The 16,817-nt window shown below is 37.1% G+C and overlaps 1 protein-coding gene across 1 annotated transcript in view; it reads left to right on the forward strand.

Annotated features, from left to right (window-relative positions):
- Positions 1-15,517, forward strand: part of LOC101852032 (ras GTPase-activating protein 1) — a 39,672-nt gene extending 24,155 nt beyond the window's left edge. The window contains exons 22-24 of the mRNA XM_005103108.3: positions 1,589-1,666; positions 2,393-2,515; positions 5,004-15,517. Coding sequence (XP_005103165.1) covers positions 1,589-1,666; positions 2,393-2,515; positions 5,004-5,078 — 276 coding nt within the window. The 3' untranslated portion in view covers positions 5,079-15,517. The remainder of the gene's footprint in view (positions 1-1,588; positions 1,667-2,392; positions 2,516-5,003) is intronic.
- Positions 15,518-16,817: the final 1,300 nt, after the last annotated feature.

The raw sequence follows: 16,817 nt of genomic DNA on the forward strand, positions 1-16,817 counted from the left end.
AACGGCGGAAATTCGAGAGAAATTGATGTAGAATGCAAAAATAAAAGGAGCTCCGCTTGCTGCACTTTGTGTTTGGTGCGATAAAGAAATCGCGGCCCGCGGCACTCCTGTACAATTGCGGTCCCGTTTGTTTACATGACGGCTATTGTGGCTGTTGAAGTGAATCTAGATCTAGATCTAGATAATCTATCTCTAGATATAATCTAGATTTACACATATTTAGATATCTAGATTCTAGATCTAGATTAGATAGCCTAGGCTATACTTTTAATTCAGGTTAGATCTACACTCTACAAAGGGACCACAAAGTTAAGTGCAAACGGGACCGCAATTGTACAGGAGTGCTCAGTACAGCGGCAAAGGTGTTGCCTCCTTGATCCAATACTGCGCGCGCTCTACATCGATGTACAAGTTTAAAGTGAAAGAAATCTTTCTATAAGACACCAGCTTGCAACAAACACTGGATTTTTAGTCACCAAGTCCAAACTGTGTCAAATTGACTCAAATGCTTGTTTGTCTATTTAGTGCCTTTATTGGTTTTTTGTTGTTTTTTTGTTGTTGTTGTTTTTTTTTCAAATACATTTTAATTCAGTTGCCTATGGTTAATAAATATGACAGTTTTCCCTTCCAAAACCATAGGCTAGATTTTCCAGTACATATTGCCTCTGGATCTCACTGGTTTTACTCCGGCCTTCGGAGAGCGCGCGCATCCGCCTTCGCATGAATTTCCTCCTTTTTTGAAATTCCTGAGTGGTAGCTATGATGAGGGCAAAGTACTGGGGACTTGATTCAGTCCCTCTGATTTTTCTTGTTTGTCATGGTTTTATTGCTGGCACTTGTGAAGCATGAACTGAAGAGTAAGAAAAGTCCTAACAAGAAGAATCTGTTTCATATGTACGGACCCAATGTTTGTAATGGAGGACAGGGCTTTTTATGTGTCTACAATAACCCAGATTGTCTTGACACACCAATTCATAAGCAAAAACGCATCAACTTTATTTGTATGTTTATTGGAAATGACCACGGGCAGTATGTCTGTATACAGTCGAACCCGCTCAAACAACCAGCTGTCAAAGACAGTCACTAGTACAAATGAAATGGCCTCTTCCCACTTCCCTCTTGCATTGTTTTTTAAAAAGCAATTGAGACACTGTCCAAGACGTCCACTTGTCTGAGACAGTCACTTTTCTCCTTGACAGTGGACGGCTGTCTTGGACAATTTCAACTGCATTTTGGTATTTCAGTTCCCACTGAAACGTGTCGTTTAATGTAAAGAAGAGACTTGACTAAAATGGAGCCAGTGTCTGTCAAAGAAAGAAATAAAGTCAAAATTGGTAGAATGGAGTGGGGTTATTTTTCATCGAATATCGTGAGTACAAATAGTGTGAAATAAGTTTATGCCATTAAAAGGTGCTTCGAAGACGGCTGTACAAACTTCAAGGTTCATGTCGAGGTAGCCCAGACTGGACCAAGTAACGGGAAAGAAATCAAAAAGGAATTTTAACAGACAGAAAAATGTTCTCATGGAGTTTTCTGTAGTAAAATGACCTTATATTGCCTACATTTTTAGCTTTTTGTGTTATTTCAGGAAGCTTACATGGAAGTTGTTCAGCCTTTTGTCAAGAAATACAGAGACAAGATGATCCTTTACTTGGATGAATTGTCTGTAAGTTGTTAATAAATATTGCTAGTGATAGCTTACTGTATTTATTCTTTCTTGTGTAATCTATCGTAGCCTGTCCTATCATTTGTATTTTAAAATATTGTTACTGTAGAACATATTTTGCTGTGTACGTGTTTGCAGTCTGTTTCCAAAGCAGGCTAATTTTGTCAGTTCTTCGAAGAAAAAAAAGTTATTGCATTATTTTACTTGCCCATTTTTGTCCACATATGTTGTCTTTTTTGTACTCTCATTCTCTGGATAAAAAATAAAATCAAAATGGGGGTAAATGCCAATTTGAGCTTCAGTCATATCTTTCAGGTATTAGGGCTTGAAACATGATATTCTCAGCTGTAATGTTCACATTCTGAAGTTGTAGGTCCTATTTAATATTTTTACCTAAGCGTACCAGCTTATTTACTTTCAAGGGATTTTAGTCATTAATATTGCTAAGATTTTCAAAATCGTATGAGTCTGAAGTAGTGCATGAAACTAAGATTTTACTGTATTTACTTTTCAGTTTTAAAAATTTCAAAAGAGACTAAAGATTCTGTTTTGCAAGTTATTAAATAGAGGGGGGGGGGGTGTGTGTGTATGAGAAAGCTTAGGGTTTTTTTGGTCCTGTTTTCTTGGACCGGCTTTAATAAGCCTAATGACTTATTATGTGGCAAGTGCCGTAAACCCATATTAAAACAAAAACCTGATGAGTTAAAATGTATCCTCATTTCTCAGAATGTGCCAAAGGAGCCATTGAGCCATGAAGTGTTACCAGGTGACCCAGCCCGAGAGCTGGCAACGATCCACCAGCTTTGTGCCACCCATCTAGAGTCACTCAAGTCCCATATGCTCACACAGGTGAGACACTTTTGTAGCCTTTTTAATGCTTTACACTTTGTTTTCTGTTGCCTTTATCTTGTTCCAATTTCGAGATTGTGCATATCTCAGCCAAAAAGTCTCTCATGGAATGTGCTCGATCATTGATGAGATTTTGAATGTGTTGACTGCACTATGATAGATAAATATTGAAGAAAATCAGTCATGAACTCTAGAACTAGGTCAGCTATGGGCAGATTGTATTCTGGTGACCATGAAGTTTAGAATGAAAATGTACAAGCAATGTATGCCAAAAAATCAAGTCGAATATAACCGAGATAAAGTTGAAGATTCGGAGATTGTAAGACAACATTTATAAACAGCACAAGCCTGGTTCACTGTTCATTGGACAGCAAATGAAACAGTGTTTAATGAAAACTGGAAAGACATGAAAAAAGTGTTTACAGAAACAGCCGAAGAACTGCTGGGAGAGAAAAAAAATTTTTAAAATAAAAAGTAAAGATATATCTGAAGTTTTAAATCTGGCGGAAGAGAAAAGCCAAGCCTGCAAAGGCAATGACAAAGCTGAATATGAAGACATAAAAGAGAAGTAAGAAGAAAATCATCTTGAGACAAGGCAGAATGGCTGGGAAAAGAATGCAAATTGTGGCTGAAGTAAAATTTGAAAGAGAAATCAAAGGCAATGTTCAACCAAATAAAGAAACTAAAACCTATAGACTTGTCAGCTAAAATTTTAGCATGAACGCCGAAAAGGTAAAACCCCAACAGAAACAAAAGATGTTCTGAATAGATGGCTTGAGTACAGTAAGACACTAATTGATACCACACAACCACAGGAGTTGGTGAATGTTTCCCGTCTCGACCATCATGCACTGAGGCAAGTCTCCACATCAGTGAAGTAGAACTTATGAATGCGAAAAGAAATACAAAAACACACGTAATGGCAGTTGTGCAACAGGACAAAGTAGGAGCGAAAAGGAATGTAATGAAATGAAAGGACAGTGGTCTACAACTTTATGAGGGAGCTCTTGTAGTCTAGAGGTTACTGTGTTCGCCTCTCATTCAATAGGTCCTAGGTTCAAAATCTGACAGCAACAGAAAATTTTCTTCTCTAAAATTGTCCCCTTTCACCTCCTTTCCTGCTCTCTTACTGTGTTCTGTGGTCTACTTTTGTCTCCACTTTCTGCCACCACTGCGCCCCCCCCCCCCTTCTTTATATGTACTTGAGGTGCCTTAAGTGTGGCAAGTAAATGACAATATAGTTTCTCAATTCGTTCATCGTTATTTTTGAGTATTTTATCCGTTTTCAATTTTTTAAAATCAATCTGTTATTTCTTTTGACAAGAGATTTCATTCTTTGCAATATTCTTTAGGATGGTTTGGGGGTTCTAAATATAGGTACCAGAAACTAAGTTTTCAAAGTAGCTGTATGCCAAAGTTATCTGTTCCACATGAAAGGCCTATATCCATGAGCATTTTGGTACCCTTTAACCTCTCAGTCAATTTTTAAGAAAGTGGTAGTTGTTTAAAATTTTATCAAATTTGTTAAAGTCGGTCACTGGCTGCAACCCCATGTTTGACTGATAATAAAAGAGTACCAAGTGCTCTAAACATCTCCACATTAACAGAATACTATCACTATAACATATAGATGGAGCTTAATTTTTTTCAAGTCTGTGAGATCATTACAAATAGTATGTTATCACCTCAAACACGATGATCTGTTGTTATTTCAACAAAAACACAGAGCGTTGACCCGGACGGCACCGCACCAGCCCCCGTGGCGAGCGAGTTGGCTCAATACTGTAGTGTACCCTGCATAGGGGTTACATGCTTTCCGAGTTTGCCGGAAGGATTGATGCAAAATAATTCCAAGCTGATTACTTTATTCTAATAGGAAATAAACTGATGTTTCTATTGGTGCCTTTTTTGAGCCGGTAATTTACATATTTTGTCTTAAAAAATTATCTTTGAAAATTTTGATGTTATTTTTAAAGGCTTTCTATTTAAACATCAAATGCCAAAAATATACCAGGGGAAAGCCCATTCAAAGCTCTACAGTTCTTTGCCAATGAAAAGACAGTATTTAATCATCCATCTTTTCGCGAAGCATTTGAATGCACGCGTGTCAATTTTTGAACCACTGACCACCCATTCCGACCGCGAGGGGCTACGCTTTCCTCTGCGATTCTCCAGCTCCTAATAAGCAGGCATATAAACAACTTACACCACTGTAACGAGGAAAAGCTGAACTTTTACAAGGTGTGCGGCATTTGGTGTTTTGTAGCGAAAGAGCAAAGAAACAGCAATCTGACTTACCCCGATTTCACATTTAATACGCGCTCGGAAGGCCGTGTTTATGCTACTTACTAAATGTAATGGAGAGAAAATGTTAAGTCGTATCTTCTAATCCTATCTTTCCATTCAGAGTAAAGTCTGAAATCTCTTGAAACAAATGAAAAAAGGCTCACACTGTGTTCCTTTAAAAAAAATCTATATTTTCCCTTAGGTGTCAACAAAGAAAATTGTGGTTGTGACCGAGATGTTGACAAATCACAAGAAGCGTTACATGGGCGACACGTGACACACTGATAGATGATGGCATGCAACAGACTTCACTCATTGGAACCAATAGAAGCCAGGACCAATGTCAGGAACAGGAGACAGGTGTTGCCTGCATGTGCTGCTTAAAGTCCAGATGCCTGCATACTCAAAGGACAGGCGGTGTGGGGCGACTACAGTGAACAACCATTTTGGTTGAATGACAGGCCAGGCAGTACTGGTGACTATGACTTCAAGACTGGATTATCACCCTTGCATCACACTCCTGGCCTCCCCCCGAAACCTTCATTGCTGAATCAAGAGGACAAACAGGAAGTGTGAGCTAAAACAGTTTTTCAAATGAGAAACATTCCTTGACTAGTCCCGTGCATTTTTGTCGACTTTAAAATTTCTTATTAGATTTGTCAGGCTAGTAGCCGACCAAAAAGAAGTGGTGCTGAATATTTTGGGTTTTAAAAAAATGTATAAATTGCTGTTTTCTTTTAGCAAATATCATTGGAGTTCGGATGTTTTCGTTCTTGCCTGACTTAGAAAATTTTTTTTAGTTTCACATATCTCTTTGGGAAAGATGTTCACATTGTATTTCTGTCTGTCTTCTTCACTGCTTGGACAGGTCTTGTACCTATTCTGTAGCATAATTCTACCTTTGATGTCTAGCTCTGCCTCTTGCAATGTTTGTGCCTCTTTGTCTCTTGTTAATATTTTTTTAAGCACTGCATTTTTAGCACTAAAGTAAATACCATCCATAGTTGTTTCTTTACTTGTTTTTTTTTTAATGTAAAAGAAACCACAATTGTTTTTGGTTTATTTTTTAAATATTTCAATTGAAAAGTAGTTAGCGAACATATGGGAACAACCCCCTGTGGACTTCGGGTCTTGACTGTATCCAAATTTGGCCTGGGCATTTTCATCTTTGTTTTGTAATTATGAATGTTTATATTTAATTGTATATTTATTTTGTTGTTTGTATTATGATATATTCACAGAGGCATGTGTGTTGTAAAAAGTTGTAAAATTACTTGAATAAGTCATCAGTCTTGGTTTTATAAATTATTTTGGTATGCTGAAAAATATTGATTATGGGGCGATTGTTTGAACACTTTTACAGTTTGATGGCTTAATGACACTTAAAGCCATGACATTTATTATTGCCAAAAGCAATATCTTTGTGATGCAGACTGCTTTTTGATGAGCCTTTGGCTCGGTGTCCTGTGCTGTGCTTTGTATCATGACTGTAGTGCTCATACAGTCAGGGAGTTCAATAACCTCAAAATGAGGTGAAAAGGGATGACTACGGATATGTGTAACAAAGGGACCTTGACATATGGTAGATAGGGAATATCACCCAAGATGTGTTCATCTGATCTGCTTTTAATATCTAATTTTTTTTTTTTCTGAGATAGAATACTCTACTGCATTGAAGGTATCAGTAGCAGAGGTTATAATTTTTACATATTGTTCATATTTTGTTCTTGTCATGTCGGCATTGATTTTTTGCTGTGGTCAGTAGAAGCAGTGGATATTCTTCATTTTTCAGTAAACAAAGTTAGAATGATTTAACTCTTTCTCTAAACAAGAGGAAATTCCTCTCTGGGGTGTGTGGAACGGGTATTTCAAAATGATGTCAATGGTCACTTGAAACATTGTACTGTAATTAAAGAAAAGCAGTTGTGATAGAGAAAAAAGTCTGCCGTCATGATACTACTGAAAGAGAACAAATCGACTGCTCGGAGTAGTCAGAGGAAGACTCTGTCAAACGCCAAAATAGCTTATCAATAAGTTTTACACAAAGCTGTCGAAATGTTGTTCATATTTTTTAGGTTCTGACAGGTACAGTGGAGTCCACTTAAACTGAACATGGTTAAACAAAAAATGGCAATAAATCAAAAGAAATTAGAATCCCAACGTTTTTTCTGCTTAGTTTATGTAAAGATACTATCGATTAACCAAAATGTTCCTATCTCTAAACCTAAAAGCATTTGAAGGGTAACATTGTCTAAATCTTCACAAACATCCCTCTAGTAACATGTTAAATCATCAATTCTTATGCACTGCAGGAGAAAGAAATTTGAGAATGCATGTGTGTCAATTGAGGGCCAGAGAGGCATTGCCAGTGTACTGTTTTCTTTAGTTTGTCACACTCATCAAGATGTTTGTGCACTTTGTAAGAGTCTAGTAATACAAGGATAGCCAATGTGTGTCTGCAGCATGAACTTCGGTTGATTATGACCCTTTGTTTCTGTGAAGCTAGTCCACATAGGCCCTACACATGAGCATGTGACGGCACAAAGTGTGTTTTATATTGGACTTTCTCGTTTCTCTAGCCCAGCACAGAGTAGTTTGCAGTGCAATGTGCTGATCTTCTCATTTTTCTGTCTTTTGTAATTTTTCGGTAGATTAACTTAGCAGAGAGTGTTAAAGAGAAAGCACAATGCATACATCCTGCAGTCCAAATTATAGTTACTGAAAAAAAGACAATGTAAATGAGAAAAAAACTTTCTTAAAATGAAATTTTCTGTTGTAAACTTGACATTCCCAACTCTACATTGCTGACAATCATCACTATTTGAGCAATCTCAAGAAACTGAAAACAGAGCCAGGCCGTAGAAAATCCGATGGTCCTGCAGGTTTCAGTTTAAGCAGACTCTACTGTAAGTGTTCTGATAAATTGGCTTTAGTATTGAGCTACGCAAAATTTGCATTTATAATCCATTTGGCTCTTTCTGGTATTCCCTGAAGGTAATTAAGGCTGTGTGTCTACAGCAATTCAACTTTGTTTGAATCTCAGCACATGTAGTTTGGAATACCTTGGGCTCCAAAAGTATGGGTCTTTCACTCTTGGGATTTCTTGACAGCAGCCATGATTTGATAATGTTGGTGTTTGTTGAGTTAAAGAGAAGTCTTTGGAAGAGGTTTTTATGTACTTGCAAAAAAAACCAAGAGGGTTGACCAGAGAAACAACAGGGACAGTGAAGAAGGACCTGCCAGTTGTGCTCTCTGACCACTTGCTTGATCATGTTACGGGTCCACGCATAGAGAATAGTATTACTGATTCAACCACCTAGCACTGTTGACCAGGACCAGGACTTTGATCTTCAGCTTTTATTGATGTAGTCTGTTACTGTAGCTTATATCCCAACTCACACTCACCCCACCTGCCATGCATATTGTCGGCGAAAGATTTTTATCATATATATACTATTTCATAATTGATGGAGTAAACAATTATAACATACTATTTTTTTTTTTTTATTGCTTTCATGTTATGTCATGTTGTTCTGCAATCAGTGTTAAAAACAACAACAAAAAAAAGGAATCTAAATCAAAATGTTCTATTTAGTTTTCCTTTGAGAAGTCTGTGAATCTTATGTTCCAATTATGTGATTGAACTGCGATTTTCCTTAATGGTGCTGAGTTAAGAGCCTTTTGTGCTGGAATTTTTAATGAGTAGATACAGAATAAAAACGAAATGAAAATGCAAATATCACTCGACCCTGTACTGTTTGAGAAATGTGAACATATATGCAAGACCCAGTCCAGGGATATATTTAACTACAGTCTGTGAATTTACAGCCTTTTTGTTTTCTATTTCCAGAAAAAAATTTTTGCCATAATTTTCAAGTCGGAGAAGACTTGCCAGGCTTGATCTATGCACGTTGGATTGTTACCTGTGTGCTCTGGCACTTGTGGGCCATGGTGTATCTTGTTCTCATTCTGTTGTTGTTACATTTCATGAAATTTGATGGTGGGCCTTACAGATATACCTATGAATTTAGGAGTTGATCAACAAATCTAGTCATATGTAATTATGTTATTGTAGATGTGATGCTGCTGCCTGTGTTTGAAAGGCATTTGTACACGTATATAGAGTATATTCATAATTGCATATTCTTTGTATTGCTGAATCAGAATGTGTTTAGCATTGTCTGAGTTATGTACAGGTGTTTTACTATAAGTCTCTGAGTTGCCTACTGTTCTCATTAAAGGTCTTGTTTTTGGTTTTTTTTCCCGAGAACTTCATTATGTCATAATGGTCCGTCTCTTCTTTTCTTGCTTTTCACATTATCAGGTATGCAATGATGTGCTTATGTTCATTTTTTTTCCTCGTTGGAAGATGTTAGTTGTGTAAGGAGACCTAATACTGTATCTGGAGGGAAAGTCATGTTGTATGTATACTCTCATAGTATGAAAGCAACAGGAAGAGAACTATCAAAGAATATGACAGGATCAGCCAGTTTTTTCTTTAAAGGAACCACGGCACCTTCAGAAGAACTTTATGTGATATGCTTTGGAGCTTGTTTTTTTTTGTGGTCTCTCTGTCATGTGTGGACATTTGAATGGACACTGCCCAGACGGTTCCATCCATCATCTATGACTTGCGTCTGGCCTTTCAAGTTGAGCTTGCACCACATAGCTACTGATGAATTAATTTTGACTATTCTTTTGTCGGAGGATGTAAAATAGCAATAACTTTAGCATGATAGTCCCATTTGTGGGTTTTTACATAATGTCTTTGTAGACATAACTGAACTGAGCATACTCCCAAACCTGTTTATAGTTTTGACTTCTCTTTTAAGTCAATTTCTATGCCTTCATATTCTTTATCTCTGTTCCTTGTGGTAATCTCCAGCTTTCTTTTAGCAAATGGGTGACGATTGTCCATAATATGCCAAATTCTTGTCATGTTGAGCTGGACTCTTTCACATCTCCCTTGTAATGGTTCCTGTAGTAATATGCAACCATTTTCTTGCAGTTCCACGAGTGGAGTTTTCGCTTCTGTGGTTGTGAAAAGAAAAAAAATTTCTTAAAAATTCTTCCTTAAAGGCAATATGTTGAGATTGAATCGACAGAGCTTATTATATAAAATATGAGCAGTCAGGGGAGTGTGGTGTTCAAGTTCAGAATAAATTAGTCTCCAAACTTAAACATAATTGTGGGTTCTTGCTGTTACTTTTGAGAATGTTAATCAAAAAAATTAAATTTTGCACATGTATGGTTTAAGTTATGGACTAACATTGTCAGTTGACTGACATTGTGTGTAATTGTGAACTCGTGTATCATCAGTATTTGTAACCTGGAGGCGAATTAAGTTACTAACATGGCCTTAAACTCTTTATAGCTGGTTAATTTGCTATGGCAGCTCTTGTCTTTCCTCTTCACGCACTGTCGCCACTCTTTTAGGCAAAGAAGCATGACTGTCTGTTGTACATGTTACATCAACTGATGATTTTACTTCATCATGGACATCTCAGAATTAAAGATGACACTGATGTCTTGTGCACAGCCTCCACCATCATGTTTTGTTCTCCTAATGTGTTTGTATGTGTGTGTGTGTGTGTGTGTGTATGTGTGTTGGGGAGGGGGGGGGGGGGTGTTATTTACTCTTTCCAAAGCATGTGCATAATTTGGCTAATGGCTAATCCATGACTGGCATTGCAACCTGAGCACTCTTTCAATTTGTTCAGTGTTATTCCCTTCTCTGAGATGTCATCCTCTGGGGTAGATTGAGATTCTCAATGTCCATTAAAAAGATAGAAGTAAGTCTTTGTGGACCTTTTATACATTTCTTTTATTTATGCATTTGTAAAGAATACTTTACAGCAGGTAGTTTTCATTTCTTCATCATGTTCAGATGTGCTTTTACTCGTATTATATTATTATAATGACATTACTGCAGTGGAATGTCAGGCTAGGTTTCTTTTATATAAAAAACTTTACTGTTTTGGTGATGATTTTGGACAACTGTTGTACGTGTATAAGATGAGCATAATTATGTTTGATTTATGTTTTTTTCCCTTGTGTTGCTAGATCTAGACCATAAATCTGTTTTTAAAATAAAAAAAGAACACGACTGCAGGAAATTTTCATTTTTCCAAAAAATTGTCATAAAACCGGAAAGTATGTATTAAAATAAATAATAAGTCCATCATTCAATCGAGTGTATTATATAATTTTCATCTTATTTGATAAGAACTTTCTTTCAGGGAAATGCATAATAAAGAAGATTTACAAGAAAGCTGACCCGACACAATATTGGCATGAAGGTCTATTCTGGATCTCCAAAAGTTGTGTCTTTGATGCATGTTATGATCGCAAAGCACTGTGTCATTTGTCCTCAGATGGGGAACCACGTAGGCTGTAGGATTAATTTCGTAGATCTATGCACTGTCATGGTCAGAGATTTGAAAGTTCTTGTTTCCCCCCTTCCTCTCAGCCAAGGAGGCATATTTTTATGCTCATGGCTCACTGTCAGCTGCTGAACTGTACAGTTAATGTTGACAACTATCCTGTAATATTATGAAGTGATGTGCAGTGTATGTTCCCATCTGGTGCACTGTGGGATTGTGGTTATACCCTTTGCCGTTGCACATAGGAAGAGTGAGTGAGATACTTAGGCAGAGAAGTTACCTGTCAGCAGGGATTGAGTCCCACTTAGTCTTACTTAGCCCTGACAGGCAGAGCTGCAGCAACCAGCCTCCTAAATGGTCTTGACCTGTGCCTTCGCGGTCAAAACATTTTACAACCAGTCCCTTTAGTGCTTACATTGTGCTGACTCAGAAGTTTATGAAGTTTCAAATACTTCTGTTCCCAGCTGATCTCGCCACTGATGGTCTTACGGGGTTTAACCCTGGCTTTGTGGAGTGAAAGGGTGTTGCTGTCTCAATATGCATGTACAACCCTTCACTCTCCCTATACCATGCATGGTTGAGGAGGGCCCTGGAATGGTTGCTCTTTTATTTCTTTTCACTGTTACCATTACTCTATTCTGATCCAGAAGAAATGTAACTAATTGTGCGGAGTTGCCATTAAGCGTAGCCCACCAACTCTCCTTACCATGCCTTTGCTATCTGTATTTCTTCTTTCGCTTTCTTTTGCACATGAACACTTGCTCGCTCTTTCACTCTTTAACATTACAGCATTAGATAAGGCTATGATGAATGAATTTAGCTGGGTGGGCTGCAGGAGTAGATGTTGATGCTCAGATTCTCTTTTTTTTTTTGTCTGTGGCTTTTAAAACATTGGATAAAAAGGAATCGACCAGGCTGTGTTGTATTGATGCATTTTAATTATTTTTCTTATGTGTGACATGGATGTGATGAGGTTCATGTGAGACTTTTATTGAAAGGAAATTGCTTTTAAATCAACCGATGAAGAATACAGATTTGTACTCCTTGTAATTTTTACTTTCAGAGCTTGTCAAACTTGTTTTTCTCTCTGCGGACTGTATAGCACCGCATCTGTGAATGAGCCGTAAGAATACAGCACCTTGTTGATTTATCAGCTCTTGCTTCACCTTTTTATGGGATGACGGCAATGCCCAAGATTACTTTCAGCTATGAGCACCTTTTACCCCGTGTCGTTTCTATTGGTTACCTGAGCCTTTTGTATTTCCACTTTGGACACCTCTCTGCACTTGATGGTTCCATTATTCTGACTTGAGCTGCCTTCACGCATATTGCCTATTTTCATTACGTGCAAACTTGTTTCGTTCTACCTGTACTTTTTTAAAATGTCTTGAGTAAATTAAAATTAATCTGTGTATTGATGATTGATGCATGTCGCATGGCTGGACCAACGAGCCCAGTGTGGTTATTTTACTTGTAGAATGGACATCCTACCCTCGTCTTCTTAGATTCAAAATGTTTACTTGTAGGCCCCTACTTGGATGGCAGCAGCACCTGGAATAATTACATTTATCTTTGAAAGTAAGAAATGGGGAAAAACATTGGCATTTGAAAGTCTTTTTATTGGAAACCATAATGAAATAGATTTTAATTTAGTACAGAACCGTTGAAGTTTTATGCTCATCCTTTTTTTGTTTTTTTTTGTTAATAGTAGTCAGTATTTTGTGTGCATGTGAATGGCATGTTTATTTGAGCTGATGTCATTCAGTATCCAGTTTTTTCTGCACTTATAACAATACATTCACTTCTCCTGTCATGATTTTCTTTAGGATGATTTATTTTTGTGTCTTTACCTTGGATGCCTTATTCTATGCATGTTCAATGTTATTGTTATTGACCACTCTTGCGAGTTGGCCTCAGATTTTTGAGGTAATTTGTTGTCCAGCCACACTGTTTTGAATGCATCCAGGTAAGCTTTTTGACGTAAACTTTTGAACTCTGTACAGAAAGATGTGTAGTAATCTTGGTCTGTGCAAATATCATATAAAGAACCTTTGTTTTGCTGCTTCCTTTTTTATTATGGGATGGGATGGGGTGGGGGATTGCGGTGTCGCAAAATATTATATAATGCCATCAAGTGCGTTAAAAACCTATAGAGGCATAAAAATTTAACTGTTTCAACAGGAACAATGAAATACTATAAAAAATTATATGTTCGCTGTCTAATTCCCATGTAGGCACACATCTCTGTTTGGAATAGTGTTGAATCTTTTCATAGAACTACAAGGGCTGTGTTTCCTACTTTGTGTTGAAAGACTACTCTTTTGGTGTGTTGTTTGCATACATACCATTCTGCTATGAAAGGTCACATTTTTCTGGAACTTTCCTTGAGCCATGAGCTGCATTTAGTGTAGGGAGAGACACCCGTCTATTCCTTGTCTGCCGTTTTTAACATCCAAAAATGCTCCTAACTAGGATGTCACTGCCTTTGTTTAGCTCAAGCAGTTACGCTGTAGCAAGTGAAGGGGTTGTATTAGAGGTGTGGCTGGGGTTTTTTTCTCATATGATAGACAAGTACTTATTTGTGCATGTGTTGCAGCAATTTAGCATTGTAGAAGTGAGAAGAATAAGCATGTGGAGAGTATAGGGTAAAGTTCATGTGCATTACTTTCTGAAAGTTATTCTGTCACTTCCAAAAATTGATTAAAAAAGGGACTTAATTGATTCTCTGTATTGGTCAAAGAATGTGGGCTTTTAACACTTTGCAGTCACTATAATGCGCCGGTGAAAATTGTCCGTTCCTGAGAAGTTTGTTGCAGTCACTCTCCTGGCTGGGTGACCAGATGGGGTATTTTGCACTGCTGGCTGTGGGAGTGCAAAGTGTTACAAAGGATTTTTTGTTTCAGTGATAATAATCAAGGACTCAAATCTTGTCAGTTACTGGTTGTACCTTTTTGCCAGTTGTAATGGAAAACACAAAGCAAGAACCCTCCTGCCATGGCTAGATGAGTCATCTGCAGAAAACACTTGTTATGGTGCAAGTGTGACACGAAATAATCAATTTAAGATTGCCGGTTCATTTTGAGTTTGAGTCAAAAGAAACATTACCATACCGTTGTAATAGTTGTAAAGTTCATAAAACATGCTGTTAAGCGTGGATATGTGCTGTATAAATGCAATCATAATCTTTATGTCGAGCATTTAGTGCTGGAAAATGAGACAAACAACAGCGGAGGTAAAGTAAAGATGTACGACCTACTAGTGGCATCATCCATCCTACCACCAGGAGTTTCTCATGACAGTTACCAAGCAGAGAGTGCCGTTAACATACACCGTGTAGAAAGAAATCTAAAGTCGTTCTGCCTTGAAATAGTTTTAAATGTTCAAACCTCTGACACTAGTAAGAGATTGCATAATAGTTTTCGGCAGCTGTTTCTGTGTTCTTTTTCTCTAATTCTTTATAAACCTAGGTAGTGGTTTGCTGCATAATAAGTCTACTCTCTCTTCGATTAGATTACTTTTTCTTTGTCACTCTCAAATATCAAATATTTAATTGTTTAGTGATTTTAGGAATTATGTGTTCTATGATTTGACAGAGACATTTTTATTTAATGTGAGGTTTTCCCTTGTAGTTCATGAACTTCGTATAAAAAAATTCTTTATGACTTTGCTCAAATTATTTTTCATTTGATTTTTTAACAAGTTTGTTATATTTTCATTTTTTGTCCCTCGCATCTTTCTATGAGATTTTCAAACTATTTGCAATGGTTTCAAAATAAAAAGGATACCGAAATGTTTGATATATTGAAATGAAAAATGAATCAAAGGAGTGCAAATGAATTCAGTCATTTGTCTTTATTATCAGGCATATTATATTATTTATGTATATGAATATTTATATATATTTATATATATATATGCCGTCATATGATTCAATATTGTGGTATGTCAAAAATAAAAATAGGTTATGTTGTTGAGTTTGATGAGGATTATCGATTGGTCCTAGTCTCTGTTCCCTTCTTAAAACAGTAACGGATTTAGGCAAATTCAACATTTTGTATTAACATGTCCTTCACGAAATAAAAGTTTTTTTGTTTCTCCTGAAAACCTCATATTTTGACATACGACAATGATGAATTACAAAGATAACTTTACATATATATATATATATATACGTGTATATATATATATGCATTCATATATATAAATTTGTATACAGTTGTATTGAAAATGAATTCCTTACATATTTTGTTAAACTACCATACCATTGTCATTGTTCAGCACCGATTTATAATTGTAAATTCCTGTATAGTAGAATTACATCAGTTACACTCCATGGATGTTTTCGTTTGCTTTTTTGTCAAGGAATATTCTAAATTTGAATTTGCTGGACTTAATACCCCCCCCCCCCCCCCCCCCAAAGTAAACAACACTGGCTTTTGTGGAGGCTTCATCCCTGTCAAAGCACAACAGCTAGTTCATTTTTCAAAAAATGACTTTTTTTTCTATAATTCTGTGTTCAAGATCTCTGTGAATGCAGAACACACTCACATATCATTGCTTCATTTGGGTCCTGGCTGAGAGTAAGACCTTGCTCATGTCAGTGTCTCTTCAAGGAAAATGTTGTGGGTGTTTGACGGGTGCTCCAGTGCGGTTTGCTCCTTCTTTCCTATCAAATATCTATCTTCCTTATTTCTACTTCTTCTTTTTTGTGTATGTTAATGTTACTCTCTTCTAAAAACTCTAACCTTTGGCACTTGACCGAATTGCGTGGCAAGTGCCTTAAAACTTTTACTAAAAAGGAAAATGCTGCCCTATCTAGGAGTCTCGGCTATCACCCCTTCTTTTATATTACTACTGCTGCTGTTCTAATTATTTCTGTATCCAACGCCTAAACTTGATACTGTTGTGCAATGTCTGAAAACTCTTTTTATTTAGACATGCTCAGTGGGTGCTCTGTGTGGTTGGCTTCTTTCCTATCAAACATCTATCGTTTTTATCTCCCCTTCTTCTTTTTTATGTTTGTTATTCTCTTGTAACACCTGTAATCTTCTGGCGCTTATATGACCTTATGCAGTTGCGAGCGCCGTAAAACCTCTACTAAAACTAAAAAAGACATGCTCAGAACTACAGTGAAATCTGCTGAAACGGGAATCTGCAGGACCACAGGATTTTCTTTGGTTTAGAGAGGCTTGCTCAATTAGTGTTGATTGTCGACAGTGTTGAGCTGGAATACTTTACTTTTTCATCCTCTGTTGCCGTTAAGCGCTGAGGGGAGATGTAGTTTTCTATGGAAGGCCAGCTCCGAGCTGGAATGCCATGTTTAATTTTCTTTTTGAACGTTTTTTTCTTCTCATCTGCCTTTTTCAGTAACTGAAATTTGAGCTGTAGGCTGCACACATTGTGCTTTTTCTTTGATGTTGTCAGCTTGCTTCATCTGCTGAACAGTCGCATAGGACAAATGAAAAAGTAGATAGGTAAGAAAGAAAGCCCGATGCCAGCGACATGAAACAGACCATGCGCCTTTACATGCTCATTTGTACGGTGTATATCGTCGCTTTTAGATGAAACCGAACTTCTCCTATAGGTAGGGCAATGCCCTTTTTTGATGTAGGTCAAGATTTCCGGAAACCCCC

Source organism: Aplysia californica, unplaced genomic scaffold (assembly GCF_000002075.1).
Source record: "Aplysia californica isolate F4 #8 unplaced genomic scaffold, AplCal3.0 scaffold00358, whole genome shotgun sequence".
NCBI classification, from domain to species: Eukaryota; Metazoa; Mollusca; class Gastropoda; order Aplysiida; family Aplysiidae; genus Aplysia; species Aplysia californica.